The following is a 23,655-nucleotide window of genomic DNA, read 5'->3' on the forward strand; positions in this document are numbered from 1 at the left end:
TCATTCACCGAGAGCTGGTTCAAGTTGTCTGCCTCTGTTTAAAAGCTTCAGAGAAAGGAGCTTCCACCACACTCCAAGGCAGAGAGTTCCACTGCCGATCAGCTCTTAGAGTCAGGAAGGTCTTCCTAATGTTCAGGTGGAATCTCCTCTTCTGTAATTTGAACCCATTGCTGCAAATCTTAGTTTCCAGGGCAGCAGAAAACAAACCTGCCCCCTCTTTCTTATGATATCCTTTCAAATATTTAAACATGGTTATCATGTCTCCTCTCAACCTTCTCTTCTGCAGGCTAAACATGCCCAGTTCTTTTGAATGCTTCTCATAGGGCATAGTCTCCAGAACTTTGATCATTTCAGTTGCCCTCCTTTGGACACCTTCCAGTTTTTCAAGAAGAAATTATTCTACAACTTCCACAAATCCTGGGCAACAGGACCAGTGTTTTCCATGGTTAGGTAAAAGGGGGCAGATGTTATATTAGGATAGCCTTTAAATTATATCAGGTTTGCAGTTGTTCATCAAGAATTTCAGGTTGACAAATGTTATCAAACTGAACTCTACTTGTTGGTAGAAAAGTGAATATAAATACGATAAAAAAACCCACAGTTAACAAATATGAGTATCACTGTGACTTGTCTCCAACTATGATATCATTGTAGCTGCCAGCATTGAAAAGGTTCAACAACCTGAATTGTCCAAATTCTTTTTTTTAAGACCCCTATATTTACATTACTCTTGATATGTGTCAAGAAAACAGCAACTAAGTATATAGAGGCAATGGCTATGATATATGTAGAAAGACAGTGCTAACAAAACATGTTCACCATCCTAAAGTGTTCTGTACATAGATCCCCTACAGTTCAAGCTAAATATTGTTGTCCAGAATTCCTCTAACTCTATATGGTTCCATAGAAAGAATGACAATTGTAAATTTCATTGATTTCAGTAAGCCTATTCTAGATATCACTCAGTTTGAATCCAACAGAATTGGAGTCAGGGCAAATAATTTAATCAGGGATTCCTATTAATTTTTTTTACATAAAACCTAGAAATTGATGTATGCACTAATTAAATTTCTAATAACTATTATTTTCTTTTCTTTTTGTCTTTTTTTTAAAAAAAGAGAGGCAGCCTTTTTTGTCAAGTAAATTTCTTTTCCTCTGGTGCTTCGTGCTGAGAGCATTTGATTGCTTTGCCTTAGAATTGTATATTCAATAGATGGATAATACAGTTCCTGTAGATTACAGATATCATGTTGCCTTCAATCTCCAGTGCAGAGGCAGACAACTTGAACCAGCTCTTGGTGAATGATCTCTTCTGTATCTAAATCAAAACATGTGCTCATGGATGTGAATTAACCTCTCACTGGGCTGAGTGGGTATCTTCCAGAGATATGATGAATCCACAATTTACAGATACATTTTGCTACTTCTTTCTATGTCTCATGACAGACTCTTAGCAAATACTTCAGTTTGTCACTGCAGTGGTGCATTACACAGTGGTGCATCTCTGAAAATGCTTTCTGAATTCAGTTTCATTTCTGCTGATCATTCATGAAAATCAATTATCCACCTGCTCCCTCTAGGACCAGGCAGAGAAAAGGCACTTCGTCTGGAATATTCAAATTGTGGGTGGTTAAATCTATGGTACACAGTCCATGAATACAGATCATTTTCAAAAGTACTATTTCAGACTGCCAGGTCAATAAAAGTCAGCGAGAAGATACGGTTTGTGTCAGCATTCCCTCCTAGGAAGCTTTCCAGGGCTATTGAATCACTCATTGGGTGCATCTACAATGTAGAGTTAATGCAGTTTAAAAGCACTTTAACTGTCATGGTGTTAGGAGCCCTCGGTGGCGTAGTGGATTAAAGCCTCATGAATTGAAGGTTGGGTTGCTGACCTGAAGGCTGCAGGTTCGAATCCCACCCGAGGAGAGCGTGGATGAGCTCCCTCTATCAGCTCCAGCTCCATGCAGGGATATGAGAGAAGCCTCCCACAAGGATGGTAAAAACATCAAAACATCCGTGTGTCCCCTGGGCAACGTCCTTGCAGACGGCCAATTCTCTCACTCCAGAAGTGACTCAAGTTGCTCCTGACACACACACACAAAAAAACTGTCATGCTTCAATGCAATGGAATCTTGGGATTTGCAGATTGGTGGAGCCTCAGCACTCTTTGGCAGAGAAGACTAAAGACCTTCTAAAACTACAGCTTTAGTGTCCTCTGTTTAAAGGGATTTATGGTTATGTCTGGTGCAATCCTCCAGCATGAGAGTAGGTGCCATTCAAATGGGCTACGTTCCTAAATGAAACATTTAGGATGACAGGTGACTGCCTTCCATCACCCCTTTCATGCTTGAGACATAGACAAACCTGATCCAATACAGAGGACAATCTGTTGGAAGTGTCCAGTCTTTCATTCATCCGCTGCTCCATCCTGCCACACATTCAGCATCGTGGGCTATTGTTGTCGACAAGACAATGTCTACCTCTCTCAAGGTTAATTGACTACTGTTCTTTGAAATATACATGAGAAACTTTATTGACTAGTCCAGTGCTTGACCTCACCTGTCAAGTGAGAGGAGGAAGATAATAACAGCGAGAAGGACTCCTGCAAAAGAGGAACCTGACAAGAGGTGAAAGACTGCAGAATGCAATACATTTTTGCCAACATCGCTTACTTCGTCATTCGCTGATGTCCATTTTATCTCCTCCTGCTGCACTTTTCCCCCCCAACAGCGAGCCCTATGTAGATGACTTTGGTAGAGCAAATGTCAAACGGAATGTCAAATAGCAATCTGAGAATTCAAGGGGAGACATTGATCTCACGAAAGTCAGGATGCTTGTTTCTCAAGAGCAGCAGAAAAACCCTTCTGGATCAGGCCAAAGGTCTACTCACAGCCCAACATCCAATTTCCAACAATGGCCAGGCAGCTTGGAAAATTACAAGCATGCAAAGAAGGCAGCATTGGCATCAATGGTTGCTTCCAAGCATTTGATACTCAGGTGTACATTGCACACACTCTACTATAATACAGTAGAGTCTCACTTATCCAAGCCTCACTTATCCAAGCTTCTGGATAATCCAAGCCATTTTTGTAGTCAATGTTTTCAATATATTGTAATATTTTGGTGCTAAATTCGTAAATACAGTACTAAATACAACATAATATTACTATGTATTGAACTACTTTTTCTGTCAAATTTGTTGTACAACATGATGTTTTGGTGCTTAATTTGTAAAATCATAACCTAATTTGATGTTTAATAGGCTTTTCCTTAACCCCTCCTTATTATCCAAGATATTCGCTTATCCAAGCTTCTGCCGGCCCATTTAGCGTGGATAAGTGAGAATCTACTGTAAGTGTTAACAAATAAAGAGAGTCATATTTGGGCCTTGTGGGTATTGTCATTGAGGAATGTGACATTGGTTTGGCACCTTAGCCTGGATAAGGAATCAACATCAAAATCAAAACATGTTGGAACAAACCAAATGACCAACAGATGAGTCATCCTTCAACAATTGATTCAATGTGTCTGTGTTAGATTGAAATAATAGGATTCGAAGTCACTGAGCAATTGCAGAGGGTTTTTTTTTATTCAATCAAGTTTTTTGTTCAAATAAAATTGTACACAAAAGTCCTTGAATGTGAAAAATTATGGAATCGAACTTCATAACTTTTTTCTTCATTTGAGAAAGAAAATGAAAGGCTAAACTTCTACACTGTAGTCTTCACAACTTTATGAATCTGTTGCTATGATGCAGAAATGCAAGGAATCTCTGTTAAGTGATGATAATAATAATAATAATAATAATAATAATAATAATAATAATAATAATCAGAACAAATGTAATTAAGGCCAAGATTGAAAAATCAGCTGATGACCCAAAATTGCAGACTGTGCAAGGAAACCGACGAAACCATTGATCATATCCTCAGCTGCTGTAAGAAAATTGCACAGACAGACTACAAACAGAGGCATAACTATGTGGCCCAAATGATTCATTGGAACTTATGCCTCAAGTACCACCTCCCAGCAGCAAAGTACTGGTGGGATCACAAACCCGCAAAAGTATTGGAAAATGAGCACGCAAAGATACTGTGGGACTTCCGAATCCAGACTGACAAAGTTCTGGAGCACAACACACCAGGCCTCACAGTTGTGGAAAAGAAAAAGGTTTGGATCATTGATGTTGCCATCCCAGATGACAGTCGCATTGACGAAAAACAACAGGAAAAACTCAGGACCTCAAGATTGAACTTCAAAGACTCTGGTAGAAACCAGTGCGGGTGGTCCCGGTGGTGATGGGCACACTGGGTGCCGTGCCAAAAGATCTCAGCCGGCATTTGGAAACAATAGACATTGACAAAATTACGATCTGCCAACTGCAAAAGGCCACCCTGCTGGGATCTGCGCCCATCATCCGAAAATACATCACACAGTCCTAAACACTTGGGAAGTGTTCGACTTGTGATTTTGTGATATGAAATCCAGCATTGTTTGCTGTGTCATCATAATAATAATGTTATTCTTATATCCCACCCCATCTCCCTGAAGGGACTCGGGGAGGCTCACATGGGGACCAAGGCCAGCAATACACAATAAAATACAATCACATAATTACATTTAAAACATATAAACATAAAATCATAAAACATATAATACATTAAAACATACTCAAGCAATAACTAAAGTCAAGCGCAGTGAACATATTCCACTGGGGGCAAGGCAAATCTTGTCTGTGTACAATCTATATATATAAAAGAGTGATGGCATCACGGCGACCCACAAAACAACAAAAGTACAGGCCCCCCAACCTCGAAATTTGACAACACAACCCATCACCTGTTGTCGACCGCGTTTGGGGGATCGGGCCCCTTTAGAAGGAAGCCGATCCGGTCCTGAGGGAACGGACCTTGGCGAAGCCAAAAGAAGAATATAAGCCGCAATACAACCTGAAGCCTGAAATGAAGAAGGTCCGCCAAGTTGAAGGAAAAATCCGCCAAGGAGTTTTATTGAGCAATTCAGCTGAAAAGGACGCTAATAGTGATCATTCAATCTACTAGCGTAACATATGTTTCAAATAAAGCCATATTTATACAATGTTTTGGTCTGACAGCCCTTTGAATTTCCCGCCCCGCTTCCCTGCCCATCTGATCGCGGATAGGCTGAGAGGTTGAATGAGGCGGGCTTTCGTTTCCCGCCTTGCTCTGCTGGCCCAATGGGGAGCCGTTTTCTGTCCCCCCTCGGGCCAATCAGAGAGGGGGAGGCGGGAGCTATAGAAACAATGCGGTGACCGGACAGGAAACATCGGATTAATTCTGGCCCAGCCAATTTCTAAAGGAATTAATGACACCCATCAAGGATGTCCGGGGTCCTGTCACGTTCACAGATTTTAGATATGTCTTTGGGGTGTCAGACTGGAAGTGGTGATGGGTGGTGATGAGCCGCCATTGACGGCCCCACAGGGTGCCTTCCTGCGGCGTCCCGGCCTGAGATATGACAATGTTTGCCTTGGGGGCGAGTCACCTTTAGGAATTTGGTGACTCGCCCTATATTGTCCATGCGATCGGAATGAGATGGGATTAAACTGTGGCAGATTATCCTTTTGTTTTTGGGAAGGGAGGTCTGAGTCATGGGGCTAGAGTTCAGGTTGGGGTCATAATATTTCCCATTGGATTTCATGATCTGCCAATTATATGGGATAAAATGAAAATTAAAAATAAAGTTGGAATATAAACCCAGCTGGGAAAAACACATATTTTCCGGGGATCCCAAAGAGTATAAATACATATAGGCAGCTTTCAAGAAAATAAAGGAGAATCCATAAAGGTGGGTGACATTGCATAAAGGGGAATCATGAATGATATAAACAATCGATATAAGTAATAGGAAACATTTGATCAGAACGAAGTTCACAACATCTGGGGAATTCAACATAGAAGTGGGGTTCAAGCAACATGATTTCACAATCCATGAAGTTAGCCCAACGATTTGAAATTCATACAACAGTGAGTCATGTACATAGAATATGAAAATTCACAAATACATGAGGAGAAGGAGTTCATAAGGAATTCATAGAGATGGCATGGGGAAGAGGCACATGTAGGTTGTAGTCTTTGGAAGTATAGGATTTCATAAGTTCCAGGGGTAGGTCTGAGGAAGAGTGTTCTTCTCCTTCATAAAATCATGAAATTATGAATGAAACGTGGAGGGCCCCCGTCCGGGCATCCCCTGGCAGCTGTAGAGGGTGAGGGTCCTTGGTGAACTATGTCTCCCCAGCGAGAGAGCGATCCCCCTATCCCCAATTCACAGAAAGGGGCTAGGGAAAACCATTCCGCGGGTCGCGGGGAGAGGAAAACCCGGGATAAGGCTGCAGCTTGGCTTGAAAGGAGCTGTCAGTCCCGTTTGACAGTCAGCTGATGAGGTGCCGAAAACTGGACCGATTCCGGTTCTGCTGGTTGTCTTCGAGTCAGGAGCCTTAGAAAGGGTTAAGACTAAAAGAGGAGCGTTCTAGGGGTAATTTTGATAGAGATATGAGCCAATTTATATCGTCCGCCATGTTAATCTATGGCGGAGAACCTCAGCCGGAGTTAAAGGACGGGAGGGAGAGAAACCGCATGCAAAAAGGAAGGAGTCAGAGGGAGATACAAAATAACCAGATAGAGAGTGTTACTGTTAAAATAAATGCTACTTTTATTGGGGGATTTTGTTACATAGTTCAGGGAAGAGGAAAATGAAGGAAAAAAGGTCTTTTAATAATAGTCTGTTGCGGTCCCGCTCCGTTCTTTTGGAGAGTAATCTATGGAACTCTCTGCTGCGTTTTTAAATCAATTTGAAAGCTGGGGCGACCGTCATCACACCCACGCCTCAGGGTTGATACAACAAAAAGAAAAGAAAAATAAAGTCCTAATTAGAGGGAGAGGAATAATTGTTTTTATCCAATTGCTGCCAGTTTAGAGGGCTAATCTCTGCCCACTTGGTCGCCTAGCAACCAATTCAGCCAAAGAACAGCCAGGGTTCAGTTAGGGGACAGGCAGATTTAGGCCTCACTTAGACTTCTTCCACAGATTATCTAATTTGCACTGGATTATATGGCAGTGTAGATTCAAGGCCCTTCCACACAGCTATATAACCCATTTATAATCTTATATTATCTGCTTTGAACTGGATTATCTTGACTCCACACTGCCATATAATCCAGTTCAGTGTGCATTTTATACAGCTGTGAAGAAGGGGCCTCATATAATCCAGTTCTAAGCAGATAATTTAAGATTATCAATATACAGTAGAGTCTCACTTATCCAACATAAACAGGCCGGCAGGATAAGTGAATATGTTGGATAATAAGAAGGGATTCAGGAAAAGCCAATTAAACATCAAATTAGGTATACAAATTAAACACCAAAACATCATATTATACAACAAATTTGACAGAAAAGGTAGTTCAATACGCAGTAATGCTATGTAGTAATTACAGTAGAGTCTCACTTATCCAACACTCGCTTATCCAATGTTCTGGATTATCCAACGCATTTTTGTAGTCAATGTTTTCAATATATCGTGATATTTTGGTGTTAAATTCATAAATACAGTAATTACTACATAGCATTACTGCGTATTGAACTATTTTTCTGTCAAATTTGTTGTATAACATGATGTTTTGGTGTTTCATTTGTAAAATCATAACCTAATTTGATATTTAATAGGCTTTTCCTCAATGCCTCCTTATTATCCAACATATTCGCTTATCCAACATTCTGCCGGCCCTTTTATGTTGGATAAGTGAGACTCTACTGTACTGTATTTACAAATTTACCACTAAAATATCACAATGAATTTAAAACACCGACTACAAAAACATTGATTATGAAAAGGCAGGCTGTGTTGGATAATCCAGAACATTGTATAAGCAAATGTTGGATAAGAGAGATTCTACTTTGATATGAAATAATTTCTGGGATAGAATAATGCAGAACAATATAATCTCTAAAACCAGGATAGTAAATAAAGAAATAAAGAAAGTAAATAAAGCAGTGAAATTGGAAATTCCACAAAGGAAACAATCAGGGCCAGCTAACATCTCCCAAGAAAGGATTCTTCCAGAAAGGAAGCTGAGAAGGCAGTGAAGCACTATGTATTACCAAAGTCATTATTATTACTATTATTATTATTATTATTATTATTATTATTATTATTATTATTATTGTTTTGCGGTCAACTGTGAAAATGAATACAATCTGGCTCCAAGTATTCAAAAACACTAAAATCAGAATATATGAAAATTAATGTGATATAATAAAACAGAACAATATAATCTCTAAAACCAGGACAGTAAATAAAGAACAACACTCTGAAAACAGGGGAATTCCACACAGGAAACAATCAGGGCCAGCTAACACTTCCCAACAAAATCTTCCCATCACCAAAGTCTGGCAAATCCTGTTTCCTCAGGGCCACAGACAGTAGAAGCACATAAAATATCGCAAACAACACCATTCTGAAAACAAGGGAATTCCAGACAGGAAACAATCAGGGCCAGCTAACACCTCCCAACAAAAAATTCACTCAGGGAGGAAACAGCCAGGCTTTAAAGCTGCAAGGCCATTACATCCTAATCATTTTTCCTAATTGCAGCATTCATACTTGCCTCCAACAAACAAAAAAAACCAATCAGAAATATTGTATATTCACAACCTTTAGGAAATAATATCCCCTGATGGCGCAGTATGTTAAAGCGCTGAGCTGCTGAACTTCTGGACCGAAAGGCCACAGGTTTGAATTGGGGGAGCGGAGAGAGCCCCCACTGTTAGCCCCAGCTTCTGCCAACCCAGAAGTTCAAAAACATGAAAATGAGAGTAGATGTATAGGTACTGCTCCGGTGGGAAGGTAACGCCGCTCCATGCAGTCATCCCACATGACCTTGGAGGAGTCTACGGACAACGCCGGCTCTTCGGCTTAGAAATGGAGATGAGCACCAACGCCCAGAGTCAGACATGACTGGACTTAACGTCAGGGGAAAATGTTTACCCTTGACCTTAACTACCACCAATTCCTCAATACTTTATTTCCCAGACCACCAGACTTCGCCACAGCAACGCGTGGCCGGGCACAGCTAGTATCTTATAAATCTCTACTGAATGAACCAGAAGAAGTGCAGTAACCGGGTCTAGGTGGAGGTAAGGGACAGTCGTCAATTTATGCCAATTTAATCAAATGCACATTTAAATAGCCAGGTTTCTTAACTTTTTAAAGAGAACGTTCTATTAGTTTCTTTAGTCACCTTTTTCCATATTTTTTACCACCCTAGAGGTCCACCAAACATGGAAGAAGGTGCCTTTCTGCGTTTTATTTTGGGTTTTGTCCAAAGACGTGTCTTGGAGCACCAGGAAGACTTTCCTAGGTGCATTGGATGTTTCTGACGCACATGGGGTGCTTCTGAGATCTGTTCCAATGTCCACTGGACACTTCCGTGCTCATTGGACCCTTGTAATATGCAAGCAAGGAGATGGCATGCAAGAACTCCAAAAGAACAAGATAGGAGGTGGAAGCTGGGACAAACAACAAAACAGGAGTCCATGGGAACCCATATCTTCAGGGTGAATTTTTTTCTCTTTGTAAGTTGACAAAACTTTTTTGTTTACTTGGTTCTATTGGGCATTGGGAAATTGAGCCTTGGGCTATTTGGGCCTTAGGCTATTTGTTTCCTCCGGAGTTTCTTTATGTCATACCAGAATATATGTATTATTTCAATGAGGTTTCTTCTCTTTCCATTTTTTAAAGTAAGAATATCCACTGAGAACAACCAGAAAGATATCAGACTGCCGATAAATTTCCCTGCAAGTTTTGATCCTCTGCTATTTCACTGCCTAATTTTGACAAGTTTAGCAAACCCCCAGGGCTTTTTTTTTTTGACCCTAACTACCATGTAAGCTTCTAGGTGATTTTTCCTTCTTGTCTAAAGTGTGCTGAAGTATTTTCCCTGCTTTCCTGCGGCTTTTTAAGTAGATAATAAGTCCCCCAAATTCAGCAGCCTGGCTCTGAAAGAAGCTTGTCATGGTGGTTGGTAGCTAATGAAGATCCCTTTAGTTTATCTTCATCAATTGTCAAATATTTGAGTCCATGAAGTGGTGTGATGAGGTACAAAGACAGATATTTGAAGGGATTTTAACTCATTTGAGCAATTACATGCTTAACTGCCCTGTGATAATCTGTCAGTCTGAGCTTTTTTTTCTCCCTCAACTGCAGAAGTGGGGAGTATTAGAATAGCTGGATTTGGTGCCGAAAGGCCTCATCTGAATGGAAGAAAGGCTCCAGAGAAATTAATTGCCAGTAACAAACAGCAGGACTGCTTACAAGTCACATATCACATAGTTACCTACCAGCACCAAGGGAAGGCAGCTGGTTAATAATGTCTTGGATTGTGGCGAAATAGGAACAGCAAAGGAACTGGTGAAGGCCATGAAGAATTCAACCAGGATTAGCTAATTAAGTGCAGAAATAGAGCCCACCGCCATATATGCCTCCAAGTGGTGCAATTTGCTACTTACGCTAGACTTTGTTACCTATAATATGTACATAAATAGATATCGAGCTCGTGAATATTGAATTTGTTTTCACGGCTGATTAATCACCTGATCTGTAGTTGATTGAATTAATTGGGTGAATCTGAATAACAATAATAATAACAACAACAACACTGCCATCAAAGCCAAAATTGAAAAGTCGACAACTAATCCCAAATGTAGACTCTGCAAGGAAGCAGATGAAACAATAGATCACATCCTCAGCTGCTGCAAGAAGATCGCACAGACAGACTACAAGCAGAGGCATAACACCATTGCTCAGATGATTCATTGGAACTTGTGCCACAAATACCATCTGCCTGCAACCAAGAACTGGTGGGATCACAAGCCGGAAAAAGTTACAGAGAATGAACATATCAAGCTACTCTGGGACTTCCAAATTCAGACAGACAGGGTTTTGGAGCACAATACTCCTGACCTCACGATCGTGTTAAAAAACAAAAGTATGGATTGTCAATGTTGCAATCCCAGGTGACAGCAGGATTGAGGAGAAACAACTGGAAAAGCTGACACAATATGAGGATTTAAAGATCGAACTGCAAAGACTCTGGCACAAGCCAGTCAAGGTGGTTCCAGTGGTGATCAGCAAACTGGGTGCAGTGACTAAAGACCTTGGCCGGCACTTGAACATAATCGGCGCTGACAAAATCCCCACCTGCCAGCTGCAGAAGGCCACCTGACTTGGATCTGCATGCATTACTTGCCGATACATCACAGAGCCCTAGACACTTGGGAAGTGTCCGACGTGTGATCCAATACAACAGCCAGCAGAGTGTCTGCTGTGGACTCATGTTGTTGTGTTTCAAAATAATAATAATAATAATAATAATAATAATAATAATAATAATAATAATAATAATAATTTGGAAACAATAGACATTGACAAAATTACGATCTGCCAACTGCAAAAGGCCACCCTACTGGGATCTGCACGCATCATCCGAAAATACATCACACAGTCCTAGACACTTGGGAAGTGTTCGACTTGTGATTTTGTGATATGAAATCCAGCATATCTATCTTGTTTGCTGTGTCATAATAAAAAAAAGATAAAATAATAATAATAATAATAATAATAATAATAATAATAATAATAATAAATAATTATAATAAATAATAAACAACTTTATTTATATTCCGCCACCATCTCCCCACGGGGCCTCGGGGCGGCTTACATGGGGCGGAGTCTGACAACTTTGCATATAATAAACAACAACATAAACACAATTCACAGTATAAAAAGATAAACACAATGATACAATATAAAAATGAGAATGTTATAACAATAGTTAATAATATCAGTCAACCACCACGCACAATTCTATCATCTCCATAGGTGGGAAACTGAGGCAGCAATGCAAAAATAGAATGATGAATTAAAGTGCATAGAAGATAAAAGGTAAAGGTTTCCCCTGACGTTAAGTCCAGTCATGTCTGACTCTGGGGGTTGCTGCTCATCTCCATTTCTAAGCCGAAGAGCCGGTGTTGTCTGTAGACACCTCCAAGGTCATGTGGCCGGCATGACTGCATGGAGCACTGTTACCTTTCCGCCGGAGTGGTACCTATTGATCTACTCACATTGGCATGTTTTTGAACTGCTAGGTTGGCAGGAGTTGGAGCTAACAGCGGGCGCTCACTCTGCTCCCGGGATTTGAACCTGGCACCTTTCGGTCTGTAAGTTCAGCAGCTCAGCGCTTTAACGCACTTTTCCACTGAGGCTTATCACAGAAGATAAGGACCCAATAAAATGCAGGATAGATTATTAATACCATCTGGAGCTGATTATCTAGTGACTGTCTCACCAAAGGCCAACCAAAACATCCAAGTATTTAGTTGTTTCCTGAAGGACGATAGGGAGGGAGCTAACCTAATATATTTGCATAGTTCTAAAACTTCTACAAAACTCTTTTTCTTGAAGGTGCTTCAACAAAGATCGTTTAAAAAGACACAGAGCAATATCAGTGTACAAATAAATAAACATAGCCATTCGCTGATTATAGTGGTAGTTAATTGACTGAAATCACTCTGACTATGTTTGGGAGACAGAGAGACAAATTCGTGGCTGTTCTGACATTTAGGATGTCATTTCCCACTAAATTGTAAAGTAATCTTCAGTTTATAGCCCAGTTTCATCCTCGTTTCTGTCACTCATTGATAAAGGTCAGTGCGGATTAAGGCGCACTAGAAACTGCCCAAAGTATAAACACCTGTCAATATCAAACCTCTCAAAATTGCAATAGGCAACCCTTTTGGCATCCAGATGTTGGTGATCTACTAAACACATCACGCGTCATCATTATCTGGCTAAAGATTGCAGGAACGTGAGTTAATAAACATTGGAATGAGTGGGGCTTCTCCAATGTGACACATTCTTGTTTCTATTTGTCAGTTTTGTCATTTGCAATTATGAAAAGAAGGAAGAAATCACCTTAATTCACACTTACAAAACTTGGCCTTCATTACAATAAGACCCCTTAATCACAGAACCCATACCCACAGTTTAACTTGCCCAAGCCTTGGGTTCAACATCAACAACAAAACTTTATTTATATACCTCTCTGTCTCCTGAAAGGGACTCAAGGCAGTTTACACACAGTAAGCATTCGATACCCAGGATGTGTCTGACCAAGCACGGGCTAAAGCCGCTATTAAGGCTTACTCCGTGGCTTTGCGAGCAGCCAGGAAAGCTTTCACGACTGCCCGCATAGCGTCTGCGGCCAATAGGCCATCGGAGTTGTTCCGAGTTGTTGGGGAGCTCCTGCGGCCTCCTGAGACCCAGGGGCTTCCCGATGACTTGGCAACTAGGTGCAGCGATTTCGCGCACCACTTTGCAGGCAAAGTTGCTCAGATACGCCATGGCTTGGACTCCAGTTTAATTGTAGTCCCAGAGGAGGTAACCGAGGTACCTGTCTGTTCGATCTTATGGGATTCTTTCCGGCCTGTTCTTCCTGATGACATGGAGGGGATTCTTGGGTCTGTGAGGGCGACCACCTGCGCTCTGGATCCTTGTCCCTCCTGGCTGGTTAAGCTGGCCAAAGATGGGTTGTTGGATTGGTTTGTGACCATAATAAATGCTTCTTTGGTTCAGGGGTCAGTTCCATCCTGCTTTAAGCAGGCGGTAGTAAAACCACTACTAAAAAAGCCCTCGCTTGATCCATCTGTTTGTAACAACTACAGACCAATCTCCAACCTCCCGTTTTTGGGCAAGGTTCTGGAGCGGGTGGTTGCCACGCAGCTCCAGGAGTTCCTCGATGACACTGATTTTCTGGACCGCTCGCAGTCTGGCTTCAGGCCTGGGCACAGCACCGAGACGGCTTTGGTGGCCTTGGTGGATGACCTCCGCAGGGAGCTGGACAGGGGGAGTGTGACCCTGCTGGTTCTCTTGGACATCTCAGCGGCTTTCGATACCATCGACCATGGTATCCTTCTGGGGAGGCTCTCCGGGATGGGGCTCGGTGGCACTGTTCTGCAGTGGCTCCGGTCCTTCCTGGAGGGTCGTTCCCAGATGGTGAAGCAGAGGGATACCTGCTCGGACCCCTGGCCATTGACCTGTGGGGTCCCGCAAGGGTCTATTTTATCCCCCATGCTATTCAACATCTACATGAAACCGTTGGGAGAGGTCATCCGGAGTTTTGGAGGGTGTTGCCATCTCTACGCAGATGACACGCAAATCCACTACTCATTTCCATCTAACTCCAAGGAAGCCCCTCGGATTCTGAACCAGTGCCTGGCCGCTGTGGCGGACTGGATGAGGAGGAACAAGCTGAGGATCAATCCTGACAAGACAGAGGCCCTCCTGGTCAGTTGCTCGTCGGATCGGGGTATTGGGTGGCAACCTGTGCTGGACGGGGTTGCACTCCCCCTGAAATCACAGGTCCGCAGTTTGGGGGTCCTCCTGGACTCAGTGTTGACGCTTGAGGCTCAGGTGTCGGCGGTGGCCAGGAGGGCCTTTGCACAACTCAAGCTTGTGCGCCAACTGCGACCATACCTCGTGAAGTCTGACTTGACCACGGTGGTGCATGCCTTAGTTACCTCTAGACTGGACTACTGTAATGCGCTCTACGTGGGGCTTCCCTTGAAGACGGCCCGGAAACTACAATTGGTTCAGCGTTCGGCGGCCAGATTAATAACAGGGGCGAGCTACAGGGAACGATCTACTCCCCTGTTCAAAGAGCTCCACTGGCTGCCGTTCACTTTCCGGTCCCAATTCAAGGTGCAGACCATCATCTATAAAGCCCTAAACGGTTTGGGACCCACCTACCTTAGTGACCGTATCTCCTATCATAAACCTGCCCGATCCCTTCGTTCATCCGGGGAGGCCCTTCTTTCGCCACTGCCTTTATCCCAGGCCCGTCTTGTGGGAACGAGGGAGAGGGCCTTTTCTGCTGTGGCCCCCCGACTGTGGAATTCACTGCCCACTGAGATCAGGCAAGCCCCCACCTTGTTAGCCTTTAAGAAAGATCTAAAAACATGGCTTTTCCGATGTGCCTTTGGGGAGTAAATGTTATATACCTCTTTGGTTATTCCCCTTGGATTCTATCCTTTAGACTGCTCCACCATTTTATATCCCTGTTCCCTTTATTTGTATGCCTCTCTCTCCCGAGTTTTTAATTAAGTGTTCATGTGGCCCGCCCTGTTTTTTACTGTTTTCTCTGATTTGTGCTGTAATGTATATGATTATTTTTGCACTGTTATATTGTGTTATGATATGTTGTTTTATTTTGTTATATTGTATGGTGTCTGGGCATGGCCCCATGTAAGCCGCCCCGAGTCCCCGTTGGGGAGATGGTGGCGGGGTATAAATAAAGTTTTATTATTATTATTATTATTATTATTATTATTATTATTATTATTGTTATTATACTGATAGATTGACACTTGAAAGATACATTTCAAAATCAAAACAATTTTGTTGACACAATGTTGTTTCAGGGTTTTCCTGATTTCAAAAAAATTATTGTGAGAGAAAAATCATGCAAAGTAGAATATTTATCATAGTCTTGTACCCATTAAAGGAATCTGAGTTCCATCAATTTTAATAGAACTTAGATACAAAAATGGGCAGAACTCTGTTGCTTCTAATATCCATTTGGTTATACCTAGTTTAAATTAGAATTACAATGGTCCCTCCACATTTGCAGTTTTGACTTCTGAGAATTTGATTATTCACAGATTTGATTAAAATGTTCTTTCTAGGACTCTCCAGGTCCTCCAGTGGTTCAATTCCTCCAGTCTTGCTGGAGGGCCTAGAGATTTCTCGAGTGAACACCTCTCAATGAATATTCAGTGAGATTCTATGGTCAGCTTCCACTGGAATTCAACCAAATAGTCATGCTAGAAGATCTAGAAATAGAGCACTCCCCACCCAAGGTCTATCTGCCATTCTGGACCAGAATGAAGAAGGCGGGGCCAGGAAGACATCTTTCTACCATGTCTCCTGTATCAATTTAATGATATAATAATATATAATAATATAATACTATACTAATATTATAATATATTGTATATACATGTAATATTAATAATAATATGATGTAATACAATGTATAATTCACTATTATAATTGTATATTTATATTACATGCAATATTACTAATAATATTGCAATGTAGTTGTATAATATAATATATTGTATGTATATATACTTGTAAACCGCCCTAAGTCCCCTTTGGGGTGAGAAGGGCGGGATATAAATGTCGCAAATAAATAAATAAATAAATAAATATAAATTCCTAGAGATGTGTTCTCTCAGGGAAAAAATAGCAATATCTGTATTCATGATTTTTCACTTTTAGAGTCGTATGCCCCTAGCCCCAGCGAATATGGAGAGCTCCAGATGGCAACTTGGAAGTAGTTCCTATTGTGTTCTGTGCAGATTCCAGTCAAAAGGATATAATCTAGATCAGGGCAGGAACAGCTGGGCTGCCAACTGGGCTACAACTTGCAACAGCCCAACCAAGCATGACCAATAGTTGGGTCTACAGAGGTTGTAATCCAAAACATCTGGAGGGCCAAAGTTTTCCCACCAGTGATAAAAATAGACATTCTGCTTTTTTAATTCTGTTAAATGTTGATTTACCATCCATATATTGATTCAGCAGGTCTACTCAAGCTAAAGCTAGCTATCCATTTTATGCCCAAATACTTATATGGCATAGACTTGGTGAAATAAGGTTGCAATGTTCATTGGAGGAACCATTATTACAAAGAGTGAAGCAACGTATTTTTGGAACCACTGGTGAATTAGGTCAAGGTTGGTGTCAATGGAAACTGGGGCTCCATGGAAGGAATGCAGAGTTCCTGTTAGAAGTTTTAATCTCATATTTTAATTGGTTTTAACTGTTGCTAATTTCATCCAACTATGTATTAAATCTTATTAACTTGCATATTTTGTACACTTTGTACACTTTCGGAGCAATTAAGTGTCTTCACACCATAACAAAATGTTGTTGAGTACCACTGGGTTTCTCAGCAAGATAGAACATCTTCCATATTATCTTTGCTGAGTTTCTACTTCCTCACTGAATGACTAAGCTTCTGGAGACAGTAACCTAGGAGACTGTAATGTGGTTTCTGAAAGTCCCCCCCCCCCAACACACACACACACACATAGTAGTCTCACCTCTCTATTGACAACATGCTTTTAGAAAGTTGGGGGATATCTGAGAAACAGTTTTCCAGGCAGTACAACATGTTGTTGCCAAAAAGAAAAGAAAAATTGTGGAGGATCTTTGGCCTGAAGTCCCTGTACTTCTGTAAGGATATTGAAAACAGCTGATTAAGTCAAGGGTGAGCTTTCCAAATAACTTTTCAGAAGCAACGATGAACAGTTCAGTGATTGTATATAAAAGCAATACTGGACTAGTTTTGCACTGCAAAGAACAAATCTAGTGCTACTCCTGGAATGTTACAAGTACCAACATAAATAATCCTGGCTATAGTCACATCTTTAACTCTTTACAAGAAGCTGGGAGTTCAACTTCTGCCAACTTATCTATTATTCAGATGGTAGCAAGAGACATGATCCCTGTCTGTTGGACAGAAGGCAAAGACATTTTATTTAAGTATATTTGGCATATGCTGCCGCTGATACACGTAGATTTGTATATTATTTTATTAGCAACAACTTTTAATGCAGTTATCTTTTAACATCACAGCTTGTTGGTATTTTAACATGTATTTGTGTTTTTATTTGTACCTGTTGTGAACAATCCCAAGATCCAGTTTTTGGAGAAATATGGAATATTAGTCCAATAAATTAAATAAATGCCCTTTGAGATAATATGCCAGCTATGGCCCTTTCTAATCTTCTGCCACCCATGGGGAAAAACACACAGCCTTGCTTGGAAGCCATGCTTTGAATGCAGACATTTCAGGCATCTCCAGTCATAGGATGTTCACTTTAAGAATAGTTAAGGATAGGACATGCAGCCTATGCCACACCAGAGTTGTTTTGTGAGGTTCAAAGCTGGAGACCATTGACCCAGGTCAATGGGGTGCTAGAACCCATGAAACCATGTTGCGTTCAACTGGAAGAACAGTTTGAAGGCAAGATCACTTGCCTTTGCAAGGTCATGGAAACCATTTAAAATTAAAGATCAATTTGAGGCACAGTATGCCCATTTGGTAAGTTGCAGAATAGGCTTCGATTGTATAGATCCAGAAGACATAGACACTGACCCAAATTGTGGGTCAGTGCTTAGAAACAGTGGTGGGCTGGATCATTCGCCATCAAGGCCTCTTGGTCACTCTAGGTGTTACTAATATTGTGCTACGCTAATAATATAATGCATTGTATATACATATAATATTGATCATAATATTCTTATACAATATAATGCTAATAATAATACAATATAATATAATAAATATAACATGTAATATTACTAATATTGCAATATAAGGGTATAGTACAATATAGTAATATATGATACTAATATTGTGCTATGCTAATAATATATATTGTATGTACATATAACTTGTAAGCCGCTCTGAGTCCCCTTTGGGGTGAGAAGAGTGGGATATAAATGCCATAAAATAAATAAATAAATAAATAAATAGGCAAGGCACTTGGAGCAACTCAGTCAATCCCATGCCCTCTTAATCCCTCAATCCCAGTTTGAACAGATTGTGAGGGTTTTATGGAATGGGTTAGAATGTGGCAAAGTTCCTTGTATAGGGCTGCAGTGGCATGCATATCACTTTAACAAACCTTGTGATAAGCTATTGGGAATGGTCACTAAGAGATCTGGGATATGCTGTCATCTATATGCTGATGTTCCCCAGCAGTGTTTCTCTGTGGCATGAGTTTGGTGGAATTACCCATATTGTGGGTCAGTGCTTAGAAACAGTGGTGGGCTGGATCATTCACATTCAAGGCCTCTTGATATATGCATACGTATTGCCATCAGCCATCAAAGGAAGGGTCTGTTACGTTACAATTCTCTTTGGAATATCCTCCTCTCTGCAGTACCTGAGGTGTCAGCCTTGATACTGATTTAGTGCCTGTTTTAGAGCAGATTTATTTGCCCAAGTAATGTAATGCCTCCTAGCTTACTGAAATTTGTTGGGTTTGATATGGAATTTTAAGAGTATATTTTGATGGTTAATTTCAATAGGTTTTGTATGTGGCCTTGGAATTTTAATAATGAAGGATGGGTTTTTTATTGTGTTGCTTCTGGTGGCTATACATGTTACACCAGGGGGAAACGGAGGGGGCTTTGTTTTTGAAAAAACGAAACACCCCATAGCGCCTGCGTGTTATGACTCGGGTACGTCATCGCGTTGACGTAAAGGAGACCTACCCTCTGGTGGTCTCCGCGTAACAGCTAAAACAAAGGAAGAGTCCTCTCGTTGCCGGAGGGGGGGGGGGAGGGAGAGAGAAAGAAAAAGAGAGTGCGGGCGCCTAAAACGAGAGAAAGGGGGCGGTCTGGCAGGTTTGGCGGCTGCGATTGGCAGGCCAGGAAGTCAATAGAGGTGACGTCATTGTTTCCCTGCTGGCTGAATGGTAGGTGGAGGGGGCGGGGCGAGGGCGCAGAAGGCGGCGCGGCCGGGCGCTCGTTGAGCCCGCGCGCTCGGGTTGGGAGGGAGGCTTCGAGGAGGCGAAGAGGGAGCCGGAAAGCGGTGCGGTCGGGCCTTTTTTTTTCTTCTCCGCGCGTGATATGGGCGGATGGAGCCGCGCTGACTCTCCCGGAAGCCATTGCCAGGGGTGGCGGGCCGAGGGAGCGCTCCTTCAACGCCCCTCAGGTACCGGCGCCTAAGAGGAAGGAGTGGGGTCCTTTCGACAGCCCTCCCCCCCTGTAGATAATGGACTCGCCCAAGATTCACTCAGCAGGGCGGAGGGAGGTGGAATGGTATGGTCTTTCGGGGGGGGAGCGGGAGTGGCCTAGAAATCCCCTCACGAATCTCTCTCCCAACGGTCCACTCAGGGGCGGAAGTGGGGGGTTCTTTATGAGGGAAAGACAATAGCCAGCGAGAGCCACGCCGCTGTGTTTCCCCCAGTTCTCTTTGAACCAGGGCCTATTGATTGAAGGCAACTGGCCCTTAGGGAGTGGGAAATGCTTCCCCCAGTTCTCCTATTGGGAAGGAGGACCAGGGCTATTGACTGAAGGTAATTTTGGCCCTTATGGAGTGGGGTATATGGGGTTCCTTGGGGGGAAGGGTGTCCCACTTTCTCTAGAGTGGCCATTAGCGTCTCTTGGGATTGCTTTTCTTTGTGTCTGCTTCCCTCCCCCAATCCCAGCAGCCCTTTATTATTATTGTTTGTGTACGGATTGTATGTTTGGAGAGGATATGGCCCATTTCCTGGCCTGATTCGTCCCATCTTCTGTATCTTCAGTACACAAAAGTGGACATGCAACTGTTAAAGCTAAAGCCTTGTGGACTTAAAACGTGTTTGGCCCACCATCCTTATTTCTCCTTGAAGATCCTTTTAACTAGGGCCAATGGTTCCCAACCTTTGGGCCTCCAGGTGTTTTGGACGTCAGATCTCACATTTCCTAACAGCTGCTAAACTGGTTAGGATTTCTGGGAGTCCAAAACACCTGGAGGCCCAAAGGTTGGGAACCACGGGTCTAGGCATTGCCCAAAGTAATGGATCTTGCATAAAAGAAGTCAAAGAAAAATCTACTGAGAATAGCTACTTTTTGACTTGGCCTTCTTATGATTGAGTCACGCAAAATTGTTTTTCCTCCTTGTTGCTGAATTATGCGTACAAGGGGCAAAATAAAAATTAAACGGGTTTAATTTTAAATGAATATGTTGTGTTAGTAGTAATTGAGTCAGTGTTTTATTATGGTTGTATGTTTCTTGTTCTGTAATTGAATGTTTTATTTATGATGGAAACTGCACAGAATCATAGAATAGTAGAGTTGGAAGAGACCTCATGGGCCATCTAGTCCACACACACACACACCCCGCTAAGAAGCAGGAAATCGCATTCAAAGCACCCCCAACAGATGGCCATCCAGCCTCTGCTTAAAAGCCTCCAAAGAAGGAGCCTCCACCACGGCCCCGGGGAGAGAGTTCCACTGTCCAACAGCCCTTCTCACAGTGAGGAAGTTCTTCCTGATGTTCAGGTGGAATCTCCTTTCCTGTAGTTTGAAGCCATTGTTCTGTGTCCTAGTCTCCTTGAGTCCCCTCAAGGAGATAGAGCAGTATACAAATAAAGTTTGTTTTATTATTATTGTCATTAATACTATCTTCTTAGTAGTAATAATAATATAATAATGTGTTGTCAAAGGCATTCATGGCCAGAATCACTGGGTTGCTATGAGTTTTCTGGACAGAAGCATTCTCTCCTGACACCCACATCTATGGCAGGCATCCTCAAAGGTCTGTTGGAAACTAGGCAAGTGGGGTTTATATATCTGTGGAAAGTCCAGATTGGGAAAAAGAACTCTTGTCTGTTTGAAACAAATGTGAATGTTGCAATTGATCACCTTGATTAGCATTTAATGGCCTTGCAGCTGTGGACAAATCTACATAAGACCACCAAAAGAAGGGCCCAAACACAAATCAAGTAAAATGAAAGGCACTACAGACTAATTTAACCAGAGAGGTCCATAGCAGAACCTGGACACAGTATATTATTTGAGAACACAGAAATGCTGGACCACTCTAACAACCACCTTATCAGACTACATAGAGAAGCCATTGAAATCCACAAACATGCAAACAGTTTCAACAGAAAGGAGGAAACCATGAAAATGAACAAAATCTGGCTGCCAGTATTTTAAAAAACCTCTAAAATCAGGATAGCAATTAAAGAACATCACTTCAAAAACAGGGGAATTGCAATCTGGAAACAATCCAGGCCAGCTAACACCTCCCAACAAAGGATTCTCTAAGGCAGGAAAGAGCCAGACTTTGCATCTGCATGGCCATTCAATGCTAACCAAGGTGATCAACTGCAACATTCACACTTCAAATAGACAAAGAGTTCTTTCTCTCACCCTAGACATTCAACAGATATATAAACCCCACTTACCTAGTTTCCAATAGACTTCACACCTCTGAGGGTGCCTGCCATAGATTTGGGTGAAACATCAGGAGAGAATGCTTCTGTCCAGAAAACTCATAGCAACCCAGTGATTCTGGCCATGAATGCCTTTGAGTTATTCTATGACAGGACAATTAACAAGCACACCTTCAGAGAAAAATTCAAGACATTTTATACACTGTTGACAGCTATTCAAACTGCAAGTTGCTTCTGGGGTGAGATAACTGGCTGTCTGCAAAGACGTTGCCCAAGCGACGCCCAGATGTTTTGATGTTTTTATCATCCTTGTGGGAGGCTTCTCCCCTGTCCCTGCATAGAGCTGGTGCTGACAAAGGGAGCTGATCCGCGCTCTCCCCGGGTTGGATTTGAACCGGCAACCTTCAGGTCAGAAACCCAACCTTGAAGTCATCAGTCCTCCCAGCACAAGTATTTAATCCACTGCACCACCAGGGGATCTGCCTTGCAGTTTCTCAAGTCGCTCCTGACACACACAAAAAGCTATTGGCTGAGAAGCAAGCTAGTTAGGATTCACGCGTGCAGGGATTGGCTGGGACGACTGGTTAGACAGCAGTACATGTGAAAAAGATCTTGGAGTTCTTGTGGACAACAAGTTAAACATGAGCCAACAATGTGATGCAGCTGCTAAGAAAGCCAATGGGATTCTGGCCTGCATCAATAGGGGTATAGCGTCTAGATCCAGGGAAGTCATTCTACCCCTCTATTTTGCCTTGGTCAGACCACACCTGGAATACTGTATCCAATTCTGGGCACCGCAGTTGAAGGGAGATGTTGACAAGCTGGAATGTGCCCAGAGTAGGGCAACTAAAATGATCAAAGGTCTGGAGAACAAGCCCTATGAGGAGCAGCTTAAAGAACTGGGCATGTTTAGCCTGCAGAAGAGAAGGCTAAGAGGAGACATGATAGCCATGTACAAATATGTGAGGGGAAGTCATAGGCAGGAGGGAGCAAGCTTATTTTCTGCTGCCCTGCAGACTAGGACACGGAACAATGGCTTCAAACTACAGGAAAGGAGATTCCACCTGAACATCAGGAAGAACTTCCTCACTGTGAGGGCTGTTCGGCAGTGGAACTCTCTCCCCCGGGCCGTGGTGGAGGCTCCTTCTTTGGAGGCCTTTAAACAGAGGCTGGATGGCCATCTGTCAGGGGTGCTTTGAATGTGATTTCCTACTTCTTGGCAGGAGGTTGGACTGGATGGCCCATGAAGTCTCTTCCAACTCTACTCTTCTATGATTCTATGGGGGTTTCCTTTTCATCACAGACAGGAGGAGGGGATCCCCATGATGGGAAAAAGAACAGCTAATTATTGATTGGTTAAAAGGTCCAATCCATTGCAGAGCTGCCTTCAAGGAGGCTGCAAAACTGAAGAGGATGATGACATGGGTATTCAGATGATTAATTGGTTGATTTAAGTGTCCAATTCCGAGAAGACAAAGGTGTAAGATCCAGAAAACCAAAGGTGGTAATCTTTGGCAATCAGATGTGTGGCTGTCCTTTCAAAATGCTAATGTATTCATCTTTGTTTTAGCCATCTCTTCATGGGAACTACATTTAA

At 42.2% G+C, this 23,655-nt stretch overlaps 1 protein-coding gene across 1 annotated transcript in view; it reads left to right on the plus strand.

Moving 5' to 3' along the window:
• Positions 1–19,344: 19,344 nt before the first annotated feature.
• The window catches only part of LOC134294812 (uncharacterized), a 39,163-nt gene continuing 34,852 nt past the window's right edge, over positions 19,345–23,655 (plus strand). Inside the window, exons 1-2 of the mRNA XM_062966550.1 lie at positions 19,345–19,403; positions 19,594–19,828. Of these exons, the coding sequence (XP_062822620.1) occupies positions 19,345–19,403; positions 19,594–19,828 (294 nt within the window). The remainder of the gene's footprint in view (positions 19,404–19,593; positions 19,829–23,655) is intronic.

This window comes from Anolis carolinensis, unplaced genomic scaffold (genome assembly GCF_035594765.1).
Source record: "Anolis carolinensis isolate JA03-04 unplaced genomic scaffold, rAnoCar3.1.pri scaffold_23, whole genome shotgun sequence".
NCBI classification, from domain to species: domain Eukaryota; kingdom Metazoa; phylum Chordata; class Lepidosauria; order Squamata; family Dactyloidae; genus Anolis; species Anolis carolinensis.